This window comes from Betta splendens, chromosome 3 (assembly GCF_900634795.4).
Source record: "Betta splendens chromosome 3, fBetSpl5.4, whole genome shotgun sequence".
Lineage (NCBI taxonomy): Eukaryota > Metazoa > Chordata > Actinopteri > Anabantiformes > Osphronemidae > Betta > Betta splendens.
This window is the reverse complement of record NC_040883.2, coordinates 9,819,768-9,836,302: the sequence shown is the minus strand read 5'-3', so window position 1 is coordinate 9,836,302 and position 16,535 is coordinate 9,819,768. Positions and strand designations below refer to the sequence as shown.

At 42.1% G+C, this 16,535-nt stretch overlaps 1 protein-coding gene across 1 annotated transcript in view; it reads left to right on the top strand.

The window, feature by feature from the left end:
• The window catches only part of plekhg4 (pleckstrin homology domain containing, family G (with RhoGef domain) member 4), a 37,544-nt gene that overhangs the window by 1,672 nt on the left and 19,337 nt on the right, over positions 1-16,535 (top strand). The window contains exons 2-3 of the mRNA XM_055507254.1: positions 403-516; positions 15,912-16,109. Coding sequence (XP_055363229.1) covers positions 403-516; positions 15,912-16,109 — 312 coding nt within the window. The remainder of the gene's footprint in view (positions 1-402; positions 517-15,911; positions 16,110-16,535) is intronic.

Below are 16,535 nucleotides of genomic sequence, written 5' to 3'. Positions count from 1 at the left end.
CAGAGACGTATACTGTACTTGAGATGAATATTATTAAATCACACTTCTGACCTGTGACTTGATGTCTACTGCTGTATGTGTATCCGTGATGCTCATCCTTCTTGTTTTATGTAGCATTGAGCAGTGGTCCATAAAGTACCTGGCTAATGCGGATTTTGGGTGCACAGTTGGGAGGTTCTGGTCCTTTTTTGGAAACAGAGCAGTAGCACCAGGACCAGACCAGTGAACAGGAATTAAGCTATTCTGTAAGGGCTTAGTTCTAAGCTGGTCTTCCTCTTCATTGGCTGCTAGTAATTTGCTCTATGAGGTGGAAAGCCTGCTCACATTCTTCTCTGATGAGCTGTGCTGTCATTCATAGAGCTTCGACTGCCTGTGAGTAATTTTCCATCCTTTTTCATTCAGGAGTGGGAGGCCAGCAAGCTCTACATGCGAGTGCATGTTGGACGTCCCATCCTCCCACCACCTGTCATTAGACCACGTCCAGCTTCGTCTCACACGCTGTGGCTTATGTACAAGGTAACTACAATGTGATTATATAAGAGAACAATAGAGAGATGTTTGAAACCCTGCGGGAGGACTTGCTTCGAATGGCCAGTATGTCATGTGAGAAGCAGTTTTACTTTACAGCGCAGCACAAAGACAAACTCTCAGAAGACAAACAAAGGCTGTAATGACTAGAAGACCCAAGCACAGTACACACAACAGTTACACAACATACTGCAAATATGGCTGATGCTACTCATGATGGTTTCTCCATTTATTGAAATGAAATGCTGAAAGTTTAGATATTGTATTTCAAATTAATACGTTGCTTATCCTGCTCTCATTTGATCGATTGACAAATATGTACTGACCATTGTAGTCTGTTTAAAGTTCATTTATTTTTCCTCAAAGTTTCAATCAGTAATTAAAATATAGTTTAATTTAGTTAGTTACATATTGTATGTTAAAGTAATGTGGTTATTGTGTCCATCTAACCCTTTACCCTAACCCTAATGACTCTGAGCAGTGATGCCATTGGTTCCTACTGAAAACATCAGATTCTATATTTTACCCAACAGGAGGAAGTAGTGCATTAGCTATAGATTATTGTTATCAGCACTCCTGTATGTGAACACTGTTCTGAGCCAGAAGAACTTGCTGTACAGTGTGTTCATGGTGGTGAAGGTTGGATGTTGCTGATGTGTTTTAGTGCTGTTTGGACTGTAATTGAGCTCTGACTCAGAGGAAGGTGAAGAAGAGGGAGAGGAATATTACCACAAGAAGAAAAACCTGCAGACTGCCTGTATAAATTAAAGTTAAATAGGATGATTAGAGTTTGGATGCTGCCCCTGGTATTTTCTTCACATACTGTATTTACACATTAAACAGGCTGGTCTCAGAGCACTGAGGCTAAAGTGCAGAGTTTGCAGGCCCTCCAGGGAAGCCTAGCAGACACCTGAAAGGGTTGGATTCAAGGCAGCCCCCACAAAGGCCTTTTAAAGGCCAGAGTTCATCACTAATTGACTAGTTCACCAGCAGAGAACAGTGGCCAGGGTTCTCAGACAGAAAAGGGAGATGATAGGAAGTGGAGGGCTTTGAGGGCCATGCTTCAGACTACACAGCTGAGTCCTTAAGACGCCGCTTGGACTCATCGCAGGTTTATTTGAACTTTAGGGACCTAACGTTTGAACCGCAGTTCTTCGTGATGAACTTCAAAAATTTGTTAAAAACAAACAGAACAGCTGATCAACGTGTCAAATCATGATTTGTAACTACAGCTGAAACCGATGTAAACAGCTTTTAGATGCAGCACCTGTACTGTTCTGGAAATCCTGGATGTCGTTCTAACTCTTATTGTTTGTCTGGGTGAGAGGACTGTAGCACAGCTGTATCCCGGAACACACAGATTACTGAGCTCCCTTAGAGACGCTGCTGATTATTCATTTGTGGGTATTACCCATCCGTTCTTTTCCCCAGACACAGCTCGGGTCCCTCCGTGGCCACTTTAGAACCTCTGGGGTTAAAGGTCACTAATGCTGGGGTACATTGGCTGTATGTATGTCAATTGAGTCTTTGTGGTTAGATTTACATTTTATTATTGAATTATTTTAAATGACAACATTTATACACTAGATTGGCAGACAGTGATTGTGAAGTTGCATTTTTAGAAACATCCCGAGGTGATAAACCTGTGGAGTAGGACATAAATATCCTTTATACCGAAAAATCGAAAACAGCCTTTACAGCCTGTCCATCAGTGATAAATCACCCCCCGTTGGGACAGTCTGCATGTGTTGGTGATGAACTGCCTGCACATTTACTAGAAATGTTCTGAGGATCACTTTCCTTTCACACGTCAACCTGAGTGGGTGTGATGGTGCTGTGGGTGACTTACACCTGATGCAGCAGGACCCAGCCCATCAGTGCTAATAGCAGCAGCACTTGGTCTGCAGGAGTGTTGGTTTGATACAAAGTGAAGGAGGATTTATATTTGTGTCTCTTCCAGCTGCTGTCAGATGAAATACAAGCAGCTCTCTGCTGTAATAGTGCTTCTCCTACTTCTTCTGGAATGTTAAGTGTCCCCTCAGTGAGGGATTGTCTTGGCCCACTCAAACACAGAGACTGCACAACAAAACAAAGCAGGGCCCTGATGCAAAAATGATCTGCTCATTCCTCTAAAATATGTGGGTATATCTAAAACAGATTGTCTCCAGGTGATTCCTCTTCAGAATGATTTGTTCAGACCTCATTTCATATGCCGTGTCTGCTCTGCAGGTTTTCAGCTGTAGCTGCATTTAGTAACTATTGGTGGAACAAACAAGATAAAATGAAAAATAACTCAGTAAATCGCAATAAGTTCTAATAAGTCCAAAACAAGAGCAAGGTTCGTTCCAAAACAAATGCTAAGGAAAAAACAAGTATTGCAGGCTGAAAGTGAACCAGAATCTCAGGTAAAACCCATCTGTAGGAGGAATGTGCTGGAGGAGTGATGATTGTCTTTAAAAAGTTAATTATGATTATACTGTGTGTTTTCAGCAAATGTGCTAGTGACTGACTGAGATAAAGAGGGGAAGCTGTCCTGGAATCAGGACATCCAACAGTCAACATCTGCCATGGCTTTATTTACACACGTTAAACATAAAGGTACTGTTAAGCAGTAGTACTTCCTTCTGTGTCTACATGGAACTTTGGCCTTTTTAGCTCAGACAGATTCTCATGAGGTCTGATGTGAACAGCTTTCCTGAGGTCATTCAAGGTTTTAGCAGTCTTGATATACAATCACATTTCATTAACAAATTAAATGGTTTCTGCTTTTGTGAGTTTGCCTGTTAGCCTGAAGCCACTAACCCTCTGGACTATGAGTTGATAGAGTGATATGCAGGGAATGTATTGGTAACCCCTGCCAACACCTTCTGTCTATGATACCAGCTGTTTGGTTGCTTAGAGCAGCTGATAGAGGTTCACATGTTCTACCGGCAGTGAGATAGTGAGTGAGACAGACAGAGAGCGAGGGGGTGGAGCTGAGCGGAGCGGAGCCAGGGTTTCTCTGTGAACACATGCTGCTCTTTCTTTCTACACGGACTCTACTTTCAGAGTTGAGTGAGAGAACTGGAGAACTGCATTGTTTCAGTTTGGATTATTTACTGCACTGTGCGCTGGTGCTGGGAGGAGCATCAGCAGGAGAGGGAGTACTTCGGACTCCGGTCGTACTCCTGCTACACAGGGTGAGCGCTGTTAGTTTCTAGTGGAGGACCTGCACCAGTATTACAGTATGTAACCGCAGGCAAATGGTGCTGTCCTGCAGGGCATGAACACAGTTTATTTAAGGATACAGATAGTAGTAGTAGTTTCTGGTAGTGTTTAAAAATATTTGAAATTACTCTTGCTCCACTGTTGTTGCTCTGGTTTTGCTTAAGTCACGGTTCTTGTAGTAATAAGAATTAGCAGGGTCTTTGATAGGTTTAAGTTATGCTGGTTTTCCTCAGTGCATAAACAAGATGGAAAAAGAAGACAAAGATACAGATCTAGATGCTCTTGGCAACCTCTTGAGAGGCAAGGCAGTCATCTTGGAATTTGTGGAATGTCAGGTTATTTGTAAGATGTTTCTTGACAGGTAAACATTTTACAGACTACAAACATTAGTGACTGACTGAGATGTGGCTAATGTGACAGGAATATGCATTTAGCAGCTTGTTAATGCTCTTGTAGCTGAAGGAGAAATGTGCTTCATGGAAACCTGAGGGAAAATAAAGACCGTATATCTCAGATAGATCCACCCTGCTGCTGCTCTGTGACACAATTATAAATCTGTCTTTCTAAATCCGGTGGTTGGTGCTGGAGGTGTCACTGTCTGACTGAGGCCCGAAGGGGCCCAGCTGGCTGCATAGTCTGGAGTAGGAGCCAGGATGGGGACAGGCTAAATCCTCTGTGTTTTAATGCTGTTTGTGATCTTACAGAAATTGGTGGTTGCACCATTTGGGTTTTGTTTTACAGTGCTGTATAACACCTCCTACTTTTACAAATTGCTTTATTTAGGAAGGATTCATCACTGAGTGTGAGTTATTTCCATTTGATGTCTGGCAGCTATGAGACTGCTGTAGCAGGGGTTTAGTGTTTGCTCCTGTCAAAGATAATCGGGTAATCTGACTGATCTGCTTCTGATCTGACCTTCAGACCCCTGGTCAGACTGAAGATGAAGCAAAAAGCACTGCAGAGTCATTAGTCAGAGCCTGCTTAGACCTTGGTGGTTTGTTTTATTAGTCTCTCAAGTGCCTGAGGTGGATCAGAGCCAAGGAAAAAACAATTTGTAAGACGTTTATCAAGATCTGAACTGATGCACTGCAGTCAAACTATATAATATCTGCTGTATGCTAAGCATTACTTAGACTTTTACATGCTCTTAGGCCATCGTCAGCCCTGCTGAGGGCAATGGTCCATGTAATCAGGCTGAGACCATGCAGGAATCACACCGGTGACCTACACTTCACCTCCTGCTGCCACTAATGAGCAAAACAAACAGCCACTCTGTTCTAGAACATACTACAGTTCTTAGGGATCTAGAGGGTTGGAACTGGCACCAGACACATTGACACACGGTCCATCTACTTCCCACCAAGTGACCGAGCTGCTATAAAATCATACCGCAGGAATAATTATACAGACAAGGTTACAGTTTGTCTGCTCTGTGGTGCATGCCTTTAAACCATAAGCTAATAGCAAGTTTAAACATGTCTGGATTCTACAGTTGATGTTCTGTTCTCATGTCCTTACAGTACACGTCTTGGACAATGGTGGCATATCAACTGAACTGCCCTACCCATTGCTGATTTGTATCAGGCCTACATCAGGGTGTGATGATAAGAGATCAGATAGGGTAGAGCAGTGGAAGACGTCTTTTGATGTGCTTTATCGTGGCAGAGCTGAATTCAGTGGAACTACAGAGAAAGCGAACCCATGTGTTACACACAGGATATTAGCTCTTGCCCTTCATCCATGCCCTTTCCTACCTTCAATTTCCTCTCATGAGCCCCAGAACATTTACTGGCCTGCTCTGTCTTCTCATAATACACTGCCATTACTGAGTACATGAGGCTCCTTCCTCACAGAATAGAAAACGTTTTTCCTCAGGGGAACCTCAAACAGCAGCTTGATGGGGTGTTGCTTGTTTCACGTAGTGCTGTCCACTGTATCTTACCTTACATCGATTATAGTTGTTATGGTTAAGACTATGGTTCCACACTTCCCTCCTGGTTCCATCTATCGTTTTTTTGCTCCACTTGTCACCACGGTACTGCTTCACACATAAATCATTAGCTTTAATATTTGTAGAAAGGTGATACTTTTTACTAGAAGCTGATAGAAACAGCAGTACGTGGAGCCAACATCTGGTGGTTCACAGCGTGATCATAAAGATAATTCTGTTTTGTCCTCAGCCTCCGGATATAGCTTTCAGTTAAATGGAGCAGATCCTGTTCTAACTGTCACAGGTCATCTCTGCTGGGATGTGATGAATCCATCACGCAGGTGTGAAAACTTTTCTGACCTTAAGTCTTTGGGGAGAGATGATCCGTGAGGGTCTGTTTCCTCCTGTCCTTCTGAAAAACTGACTAGTGTCATCTTTGACCCCTGTTCACTCTATGTGACTTTACGTGATAGTGAATATTCAAAATTTGTTTATATATGTTTTTTATACCTGAAACATAATGTGTTGTCTTCCAATTTCATGGTCCTTTACTTGGTAGAGTAAGTAAATGGTTGAGACTGAAGTCCACATGCTGTAAGCAACATAAATACATGTAAATGGCTGAACACATACTGTGTTTCTATTTACTCAGAGAATTGACCAAGAGATGGAAGAGTCCACACAGTCAACTGTACTGAACCATCTAAACCAACAGAATGTGGCTAAATCTAAAGGACGTTAATAAGAGTTCCATGTGAAAACTATTAAAAACTATACCAGCTAGTCATAAATAAATAAAAGGTCCAGACTGATTGACTAACAGCTATGCTTCAAGTACATTGTATAGCTACTGCATAATAAGAGTGTTTTGCTGTGATTTAAAAGATAATCAGGACTGATATACAGTGGGTTCATCTCTTCTCTCCATTAGACAAACGTTATTATGGTATAATGCAGTGCCAATTGTCATACTGATGGATCTCCACCAAAAAGCATTATTCTGTGCAGTTGGACATGATGGAGCTGATGATATTTTGTACCGTAGATACCTGGTCAAATTAACAGCATGATCTTTATCTCTCCTCCAAGAGGTCGGCTGCAGCAGCTTTTGATTGGATTTTAGGGATTCGTCAAAAATGGCTAGGCATGTTGCATCCAGGCAGTTTTACAAACTCTCCCAATTTAAATGTTGTAACTTAACTTGGAAGAACGGATGGCCTTTCTGTGGATCATGAATTCATTTGATTAATGGATCATTTAAACACAATGGCTCAGATAATTGGGTTCTACAGATGTAACGTGCGCCTTTTCAGTGATCAGTCCATTAATTGTTGTTTGTTCTGAGGAAATGCTCCAAATGGTGATGCTAATGGAAAAACAACAATCAAAACAGCATGTAATCAGGATCAGAGGACAGATTCTTGGGGTGAATGCACTCTGCAGCTCTTGTTTCTTTAAAGGGTTAAAGCTTACTGCCAGATTCCATAATTGACAGTGTGAACAAAGAGCTGGACTGAAATCTGACAGCTTCGAGTCCTATCTAAACTGTGCTGGAGGAAATGAGTCCGCAGTCTCAGCTGGAGAGCAACAGCTGGCCATTGCCACAGTGAATTCACCTCTTTGTTTGGGCTCAAGCATGGCGTTAGCATGAGGACAGGAGCTACTGTAAGATGACACACGTTATTGTTCATCTACTGTACAGTAGAAAATGGATAAAAAAAAAAGTAAGTTAAAATATTTTCTGCTCTTATGGTGATCTGTTGACAGTTGTTTAAAGTATTTCTACTGGTTTGCCCTCCCCTATTGGAAACCAAATAATGATATAGTTAAACCAGCATTGACAGGTTCTGGTTTAATTATGAATTTCTTCATCTGCTTTAGATGGAATTGGAAAGTAGGTTCAGGGCGCTTGTCCTAGAGTGAGCTGAGAAGGATCCGTTCATTAGCATTAGCTTTGAATGCTGCCTTGCTTACAAGTCTTACATTGCTTGCATTGTACACCCTGGAGACAGCATCTCTGGCATACACAGCATCTACAGATTGTTGCTATTTGTTTAAGCACAGAAGTAACATCTTACTGTCATGACTGAGGGTATTCAATTCAACACCTGGTCACACAGACTAGAGTGAGGCTGCTATAAAATGCCATGCTGCCAGCAGGAGGAGACAGAGGCATGTTGAGGGGGGGGCAGAGTGATTGACAGCTGGAGGGCGGGGCTTAGCCTATGAGAGGATCAACAGCAGTTAAAGCAGAGCCAGAGCTTACGGGACTGTCTCACAGCACAGAGTCAGAGTGAGAAGGGGGTCGAAATGGTCTTTAACTGGAATATACACCTACTGCCAAGACACAGCTTACACAATGGTAGGATCACCAACCAACACACGCACATGGAACTTTTCTCCAGCTCTGATTGTAGCACATGTAGTTAGTGAGTGGGGGGAGGGCACAGCAAGGGTGTAGTGTTTCAGTCAAGGTGTGATCTTCAGACATTTGTGGTGAAGGGTGAGTGTGTGTTCAATAGTCCTGCAGAAGGCAAACTCTTATTTTAATTCGTATCATGTTAAACAGTAAAGACGGATGACAAGCTGATTGGAGTGTCAGACAACGGGTTCCTATTGATTAAAAATAAGCTTGTAAAATGTAGGGAATAAATAATAAGTACAAATAATCCTTAATTTAGTTACCACAGAGCTGCTTAAATTGGCACACACACTGTTATGTTGTAACTGTAGCTGTACATATGGAGTATATAATATTAATATAGTATAATATTATACAAGCACAGTGTGGTTTGTGCATGCTTAGTGGATGTATTCCAGTTTCATGCAGGTTAAGGTTTATCTGTCTGTTGCTTTAGATTGAGATTTAACTAAATAAATATGTAAGTAGTTCCATTTTCACCACAATATAGTTGGCAATGTCTATACTGTAAATGAAATGGACCCCTGACGAGGGCATCCTCTGCAATGTTATTACGTTATATCCTAATGTTCAGTATATATTATAACACTGTTACTGACTATATTAGGATAATTTCAATATCTGGCTTTTGGAACATTAAATCAAAAGTTTGATTGATTTAACAGCTGTGATAAACAGTTCATGGGATCTAATGGAGGGAAACAAAGGGAAGGAAGACTGAACTGAGCAGCTCAGTTGTTGCTGTTGTCTTCCATCATTTCACAATGTTTGTGGTGTTCTCAGCAGGCCAGGAACCACAGCTGCAGCTGGGAACTGCTATGTTTTCCTTGCCCGGTTTATGACAACAGTTATTCATTGTGATGATCACAGTAATATCTGTTTCCATAATTAAATTACAGAAGTGCTCCTATTCCTCCACCTTCACGATTCATCACTTCGAAAGGCTTTAGCATGGTCTCACATTGTGTTGTGTTTGCTCATGCAGTACTGTACATACACACACGCATTCCTTGTAGATGAGTGTGATGTGCATGGCCACTGAGGCTAAGATGCCTGCCGATGCTTTGCAGTATTGTTCCTGGGTCTATCTTAGTTTAGCACCACGCCCAGAAAGAGCAGAACATTCTTTTAATGTTTTTGTTTTACTTTACTCTGCCAGAGGTAGAATTACTCATTTGTACCAGTCTGCCATCAGACTGTAAACAATGCCAAAATCAAACCTGAAATCAAATCCATTCATTTCCATGTTTCCTTGAGCTGAAAAACCAACCTGTGAATATTTCTTCTAGTTTAAAAGCTGCTTTTTTGTTTTTGTTTTTGAGTACTGTAGTCAGAAGTACTGTGAGCATAAATATATAAAAAATAAAAATATAATGTGTAATTTTTCTTTAAACCTGGCAACAAGGCACTCAGAATCTGAATTGCCAGATGAAGATAAGAGTGGAGGCAGTGAAAGACACTAGAAGACATGTTCAGGCTCTTCCGTACAAACTGTAAATCAGAGATGTTTGGGCTTGTCGAGGGGCTTCTGGGTGAACACACAGAGGGAGGGGAGCGTCCTGAAGAACTGCAGGAATGTTCATAATGGAGCCCTACTGATGGATGAAAGCTCTGATGTGGTGACTTTCATTTGGTCCAGTGGCATACAGTATGTGCTAGTTGTATATTAAAGGCAGTCATTTGTTTCACAATGTGCTGGGTGCTTTTTAATGTGCTGTCCACAACTTAGTTTCTGTAATGTGTCAGATAAATACATCAGCTTTTACTTATGTTAGCTTCACCAAAGGTAGGATTTAGGTGGCAGCTGTCTGTGGTGTATTTAGAGCTGTGCAGAGAGCAGTTTGTGCTGGGAGCCTCAGGCTGGCGAGGTTGTCTGGATCACGTTTAACACACTGACCCACTCGTCGTCATTTCATGTCTGTTTTCACAGTCCCATCGGGTCAGATGTCAGGGGAGGGAGCTCACCCTCTGTACCTGCAGGCTGCAACTCACCCAGAAAGGCTTTTATTTGTGAGACCCGTTACTAACAGGAAGTATTTATTGCCTGTTGTTGAGGGTTGCATGTTGGGTAAATCATCTGAGCCAAAGTGTTAGTCGGTGTGCCTGAAACATACAGTAAAGCATTTAAAGCCCCCACGCTTAAATTGAACACAACCAACCAACGCTGTGAGGTTCTCTGACCTACTTCAGTGTGAGCCGAAACCTTCTCACATGCTGGGAGAGTATATTTAAGGTGGACGGATATAGAACCTGTGTTATATAGGCAGACAAGAAAGCAAGGGTTAGCACAAAGAGCTGGGGATTATTTAGCTTGGTATGTATTGCAATATACTGTAATGTAAGTTGTCTTATTGGTACTGTGTGATGGCATTTAGTTATTTTATGAACTTTCTGACCTGTATTTGTTAGCGTAAGAAGGACTTCATGCACTGTATAGGTGCTAAGCTGATTCCAGTGTCTGTAGAGTTTTCAGGAGGGATTTGGTGAATTTTGATTTGTGCCAGTAAACTTTTGGAGGAATGGGAGGTCTTAACAGTGAAGAGTTACCACATTCAGAGCAATTTGTCTTAATTCTGCATTCAGCAAACCATAAAAAACAAACACTTGTTGTCTTCAGTCAGGTCTGCTGACGTGTATAATGTAAAAGATGGGAGCAAACCCATTGGACCTGAATGTAAATAAACCTTCTAACTGTAGCTTCCTGTACCTCTCAGCCTTTGGGAACAGAGATTAGGGATATAATCCACTGTTTGTAATCAACCAACTGCTGTGAAGCAGGTTTCCTCATGTCTTTTTTTGTATCATGTCACAGCTGCACCAGAACCAGCCTGGCTATCCTGAAAGCACATGTGACACAGGTAAAGAGCAACTGTGGACATGATCTGGATTCATGTGTTAACACTGTTTTATTTGTTTTGCTTCTCTACCTTAGTCATGCAAATGGTGTTATCCCTGAAGTGCTGTGAATCTTGATGGCTCCATTCCTACTGTAAGGGTGCTTTCACACCTTAACTCGTTTGCTTTGGTCTGAATCAGTTGGTGGGTTTGTAAACATTTAGCAATTCCTCCTTGGTTCAGTTTAGTTTCACACAGAAAAATCCAAGAATACCAAAAACACGTCTCCTCAAACTACGTGAGAACGTTCCATTTACTTATTGATCAGATGCGTCTTCCGCGGGAACAGAAAAATAAATATGGGAAAAAGGTCATGTGTTGTAGACCACGTTTGTGTGACAAGAGAGACAGTTTTATGATGAAGGCCAACCTACGTGGGTTGGTCCTTGTCCTGCTGATTTTTTTTTATTACATTTCTTGCATTTACCACTTAACGCAAATCTTACAGTTTGTAAATTAAATTGTGAATTGTGTTCTCACCAGGAGGGCCACACCAGAGTTTGCTAGATGACGGGGAGAGAAACCACCTCATTTTGGGGGTCTCATGTGGTTGTTTGATGCACACTTCAGTGCGATTACCGTGTTCATACCAGACAAAATGAACCACACCTAGAGAGGAAATGAACTTGAGTCTGATTAAATTGAACTAAATCCCGTAGGTGTGAAATCACCATAAGATGGTGATTTCTCTCTAGGGTTAGAGACACTTTCGTGACACACATGAATTCAAGGACGGATGAATTACCTATGTATTTCTATAAAGGCTTGAAGTCAGACTTTTTGCATTTGCTTGCTCCTCACAGCTGGGCTCAGCTTACTGATCAGCATTGGACTCATTCAGAGTCTGGCAGGCTGTCAGTTCTGAGGTTCCCTCCTCTCAGCTGCTGCTTGCTGCCCTGAACGTCCTCTCTAGCCGGTCTTGTCCCTGGAGCAAGGCTGCAGAGTTTACTGCTGGGCTGAGTGGAACAAATCCTCCCACAGCTATAAAGGTTCATTCCAGCAGTCAGATAGGATCAGACAGGTGAAACTTTGATCCCTGTGGGGGAATGTCTGTCATCTTTAGACAAGCTGCCACAGGTGTGTACAAACAAACACATCAGGAAATAACTATGTGACTGGCAACAGAGTCACTTATTAATGAGAGGATATTAAATTAGATGTCTCTTTAAATGAATTGTCTTTTGACTAAATGCTTTAGCAATACATGAAAAGCTAGAAGTCATTATTACATCTTCTCATTTGCTCTAGCTGTAGTTTGGCGTTCATGAAAGTTAGTTGCGTCTTTGCCCCCCTGTTTGTCCAGACACTTAGCCTAGCTGTTAATTCACACGAGCAGCACAAAACAGACGTGGCTCGTTTTGTTTGGTTGTTTGATTTTGAGACGTGCATTATCACAGAAAGATGTTGGTATCCCCCCATGCCCAGGTCACAGGGCGCACACCACCCACCCTCTCACTCCAACACTCCACACATCAACTCCACAACATTACTCCCACTTGTACTGTACATCTGATCAGCGAGTCCTAGTCCTGAATCAGTTACATGAGAGTGAACCTGATGAGTTATAAAACCAGTCTGTTTTGTTCAAGGTGGACGGTCACCATCTTCTTTGTCTTTCTGCTGAAGCAGTAGGTGGTTCTTTAATAAGTTGATGAGAATCTTTGATTCTTTGAGTTGTCAGTGAAGATGGAGAATACAACTGCATGCCAACAATACAAAAAGTATAAGGTTTATACTGTAGGATGAAGAGGAAAAAAACTGCTAAAAGTAAGTAGTTGTACTGTAGGAAGGAAAGACATTCCCTTATTAGTCCCACAGTGGGGAAATTTGTTCCCTGCATTTTGACCCATTCCCTTGGAATGAGCTGCCACATGAGCAGCACTCGAGTAGCTAGTGTGAAGTGTGTTTCTCAAGGACATACCTGGAACCATGGACCTTCTCCTTCCCAGGTCAATGCTCGTGCTATCAAGTCACACATGAATCATATGATGTCTCATTAGCATTAGCTACATGTGAAGTTCATAACACAGCACCATCTATTTCTTATGCTGCCACAGTGACAAATCTGCTTAAGTAGAAAGGAAGGAGTCGGGAACATTTTGGTAAAAACCCTCTCTATGGAAAACAGCTGGCCTCTCCTGCCACTGTTCACTTGTGGTGAGGTCAAATGTCATGTCTCCTGTGGGCCCCTCATTTTAGAGTTCCTCTCGTCTCACACTGAAACTGTGATTGGTTGCTCAAAAGGCCATGACCTGTGCTTTGTGGAAGGAAGCTATGACCCTCGTTATGGTCCGGTTGTTAAACACACCAACGGCTTCGATATGGTCAGAGAGTTTCTTCAGCAGGAGCAGAGACCAAAGGATGAAGGATGTTCACCCGCCACTCTGGCAGTGTCATCTGTTTGATTCCATTCTGTTCTGTGACATAAAATTTAGATATACAGACCTGAAACTGGAAGTACATCACTGACATCACATCAGATATCATTTGTACCCCTTCATATGAACAGATACAAATACAGATGCTGGTTCATACCAGGTTCTTTAGGGTCCCATCTTTGTGGAACCTGACTGTGAACCTGTGTGTTGCTACAAAACTGGTTTTTCCATTAGCAGTCAGCAGAGCTGTTGGTCGGATGAATCATGGCCCTCCAGGGACAGGGAGACGCCGCCACAGACTATTTATTAAAACCGGCAGAACCTGAGAGATTGGATTAGTTTAACCTAAAGGCTCCATCTGGATGATTAAACAAGAACCCTGTCCCTCACAGTCTTGTACTGTGGGGGACATGCTGGATCAGAGAATTTAATCTGCTCTTCCTGAACCTAAGCCTCAAACAGCTGAATGTTACCTTATGTTTGCGAAGGGCTGGGTGTGAAAGGCATGATGGGGGTTGTAGTCTCTTTCTCTTTCTGTAGTTGTAGTTGGATACACTAACTACACTGTACAGTCTTTGTTATGTCTGAGGAGGCCTCACGCCATCATTTACATAATGTGTTGAAATATTCTGCACGATTGGACACAGTTTTAATCCTCTGCTATTGAGCCATGATCAGGTCTGTCTGGTCTCTCCTGTCCTGCTTCACACAGTCATTCACACTTAATAATACAGTGTATTATGTGGCCTTTCACTGCAGGCTAATAATAGGAGCTGAACCTTCCAGCATTTGCTTGCTGTGGTTACTGGCAGGCTTCTACCTGGTGACTGGGATTTTTTTTGCACTAATATGTTAAGCACTGCAGTGATAATGCCATGTTAGTATTAAACCTGGTGAATGTAAACTAAGTTTGTTTTTACTAAGTCAAGGCTTTTCTTTTCATGGCTCTGTCCGTGAAGGAAGGGGTTTAAATCCACAACTTTGACTTTCAGTTTTTTCAGTTTTGCACTGACTAATAAAACTGTAAATGTGATGTTTGTTGTTTGAGGATCATGTCTCTGTCCATTGCATTCTGCAGACCCAGGAGAAAGTGCAGTGCTAAGATTAGTACCATTAGTACCTGCACACAGACGAGAGAGATGGTGCCTCAAAAGTTCTAGACATTCCAGGGTCTTCAGAGTTTAGGCCTCTCTGCAAAAACATTTACATGAGGAAGTGATGAGGGTTTCTTGGTTTAGAGATTACGGTTTGTCCTTATAGTTCCACACACTCCTGGTGTTATAGTAGTTGTTTAGTCAGTGCTGAGCTCAACCAAGACTATTTTAGATAAGACGGTAAAACAATATGTGATGATGGTTTCCCAGATTCCAGTCACTTCTGAGTGATCCAGTGTCCTAACGTTAAATACTGCTTATTGTAGGGCACGTTTCCTGTGGTCGTGTTCTATGGTAAAGAACAGATCACCGGTCTTGGTGTGTTGTGAAGTTTGCTTGCTGTTATCTTGTCCACTTTGCTTACATAGACAGTTTGAACTTGATCTGTGATATCCATAAGCCACCAAGCCTTTTTCATCACCCCCACTGTCACCCTCCTGCTGCCCAGTGTCATCTGATATCCTGCTGCTAATATTGGCCTCAGCTCTACATTTGGGTGCCAGTTGTTGTGTGTGTGAATCCTGCTGGAGTCTCATCCAAAACATTTAGCTGTGCACTGACAGAACTCGTCTGATAGATACAGTATGTCCCCCATCAGGAAGCTGACAGTTGGGTCCAGGTGAATGTGGGACAAGCAGGACTTTACATGAGCATCACTGCTGTTTCACAGCTTAGCGTTTCAAACAGTCTCTTGAACCGCTGGATGTTTATAAGGTAGTAAAATGAAAACCACTGGTGACTGGTCTCATGACTTACTAGCACCTGGTAACGTTTATCTCCACTGTCTCACACCACCTCTTCTGGTTAAATATTTTTACCCATTGTGTGATTTCCAATCACAGCAATGGGTTTGGTTTAAATTAAAGCAGATCATTATTTATATTTATATCATCTATGTTATAATAAAAAAAAATAAAATAATGTTGAACTGATATGACTGATGATAATAAATGATAATAAGCTAGGATGTTTCCATGTTCTTAAAAGTATGAAAGATAAAGCAGGAATGCATGTTTTTGACCATGTTCTAAGTTAAACACACAAGAGGCTGGTGTGAATGAGATGTTGGCAAGCCAAGTGTGACACTGGAGCTTGGAGATGGAAAACCTGCTGCTCTGAGTGGTAGGTGTTCGCGTTAGTTGTGACTCAGCAGAGTAGGGTGCCATTTCAAAAGCTGAGGAGTCTGAGATGTGGCATGGCTCAGGAATGTGATGCAGAGGTGTGGTGTTCAACAGCAGCTGGATGTGCCGTAAACACACACTCACACATTCTCTGTTATAACATCTTGTGTCCATTCTGGTTTGGATTCTTCTCATTTCTAGCCACAGAACTACCATGTAATTTGAAAGGTCTTGCGTTAAGATCCTGATTGACCTGCTACTTTGTTTCCCTTACAGGACTCTGAATCTTTGGATCGGTGCATACAGACCACTCTGTCAGCCCTCTATCCACCCTTCCAGGCCACATCCCCAACTGTCCTCTGTCAGGTCCTCAGTGTGGTGGAGAGCTACTACAGAGGAGACGGCCTCCGCTACCTGCTTCATTTCCTTCTGCCTGCAAAGCACTTCTTACAGAATCTCCAGCAAGATGCCTGTGTAAGTGTCCTGTCCTGTGCTGTCTGTAGTGGATTTAGACAAGGGTGACGTCCAGGAGGGGTGAGATGCATTCACTTTGCTGGTCCTGCTTCGGGCTTATGCTTAAGCAACTAGATGTGATCTGGTGGATGTACTGTCAGGAGCATAAATATTTGGACAGACACATTTGATCTCATTTTGTTCTGTACATTACCACAGTGAATTTTAAATGAAACAACTCAAATGCAGTTGAAGTGCAGACAACTTTAATTCCATGGGTTGGACAAAAAGATTGCATAAAAATGTAAAAATGAAAACATTTTTTAAACACAATCCCTTTATATCAATCATAGGCTCGTAAGTAACAATTGAAAATTTCTTCCATGCTTTTGCATGGGCAGGTGTGGGCACTTCTCTTGTTATGCCATTTTCAATGAAGCAGATAAA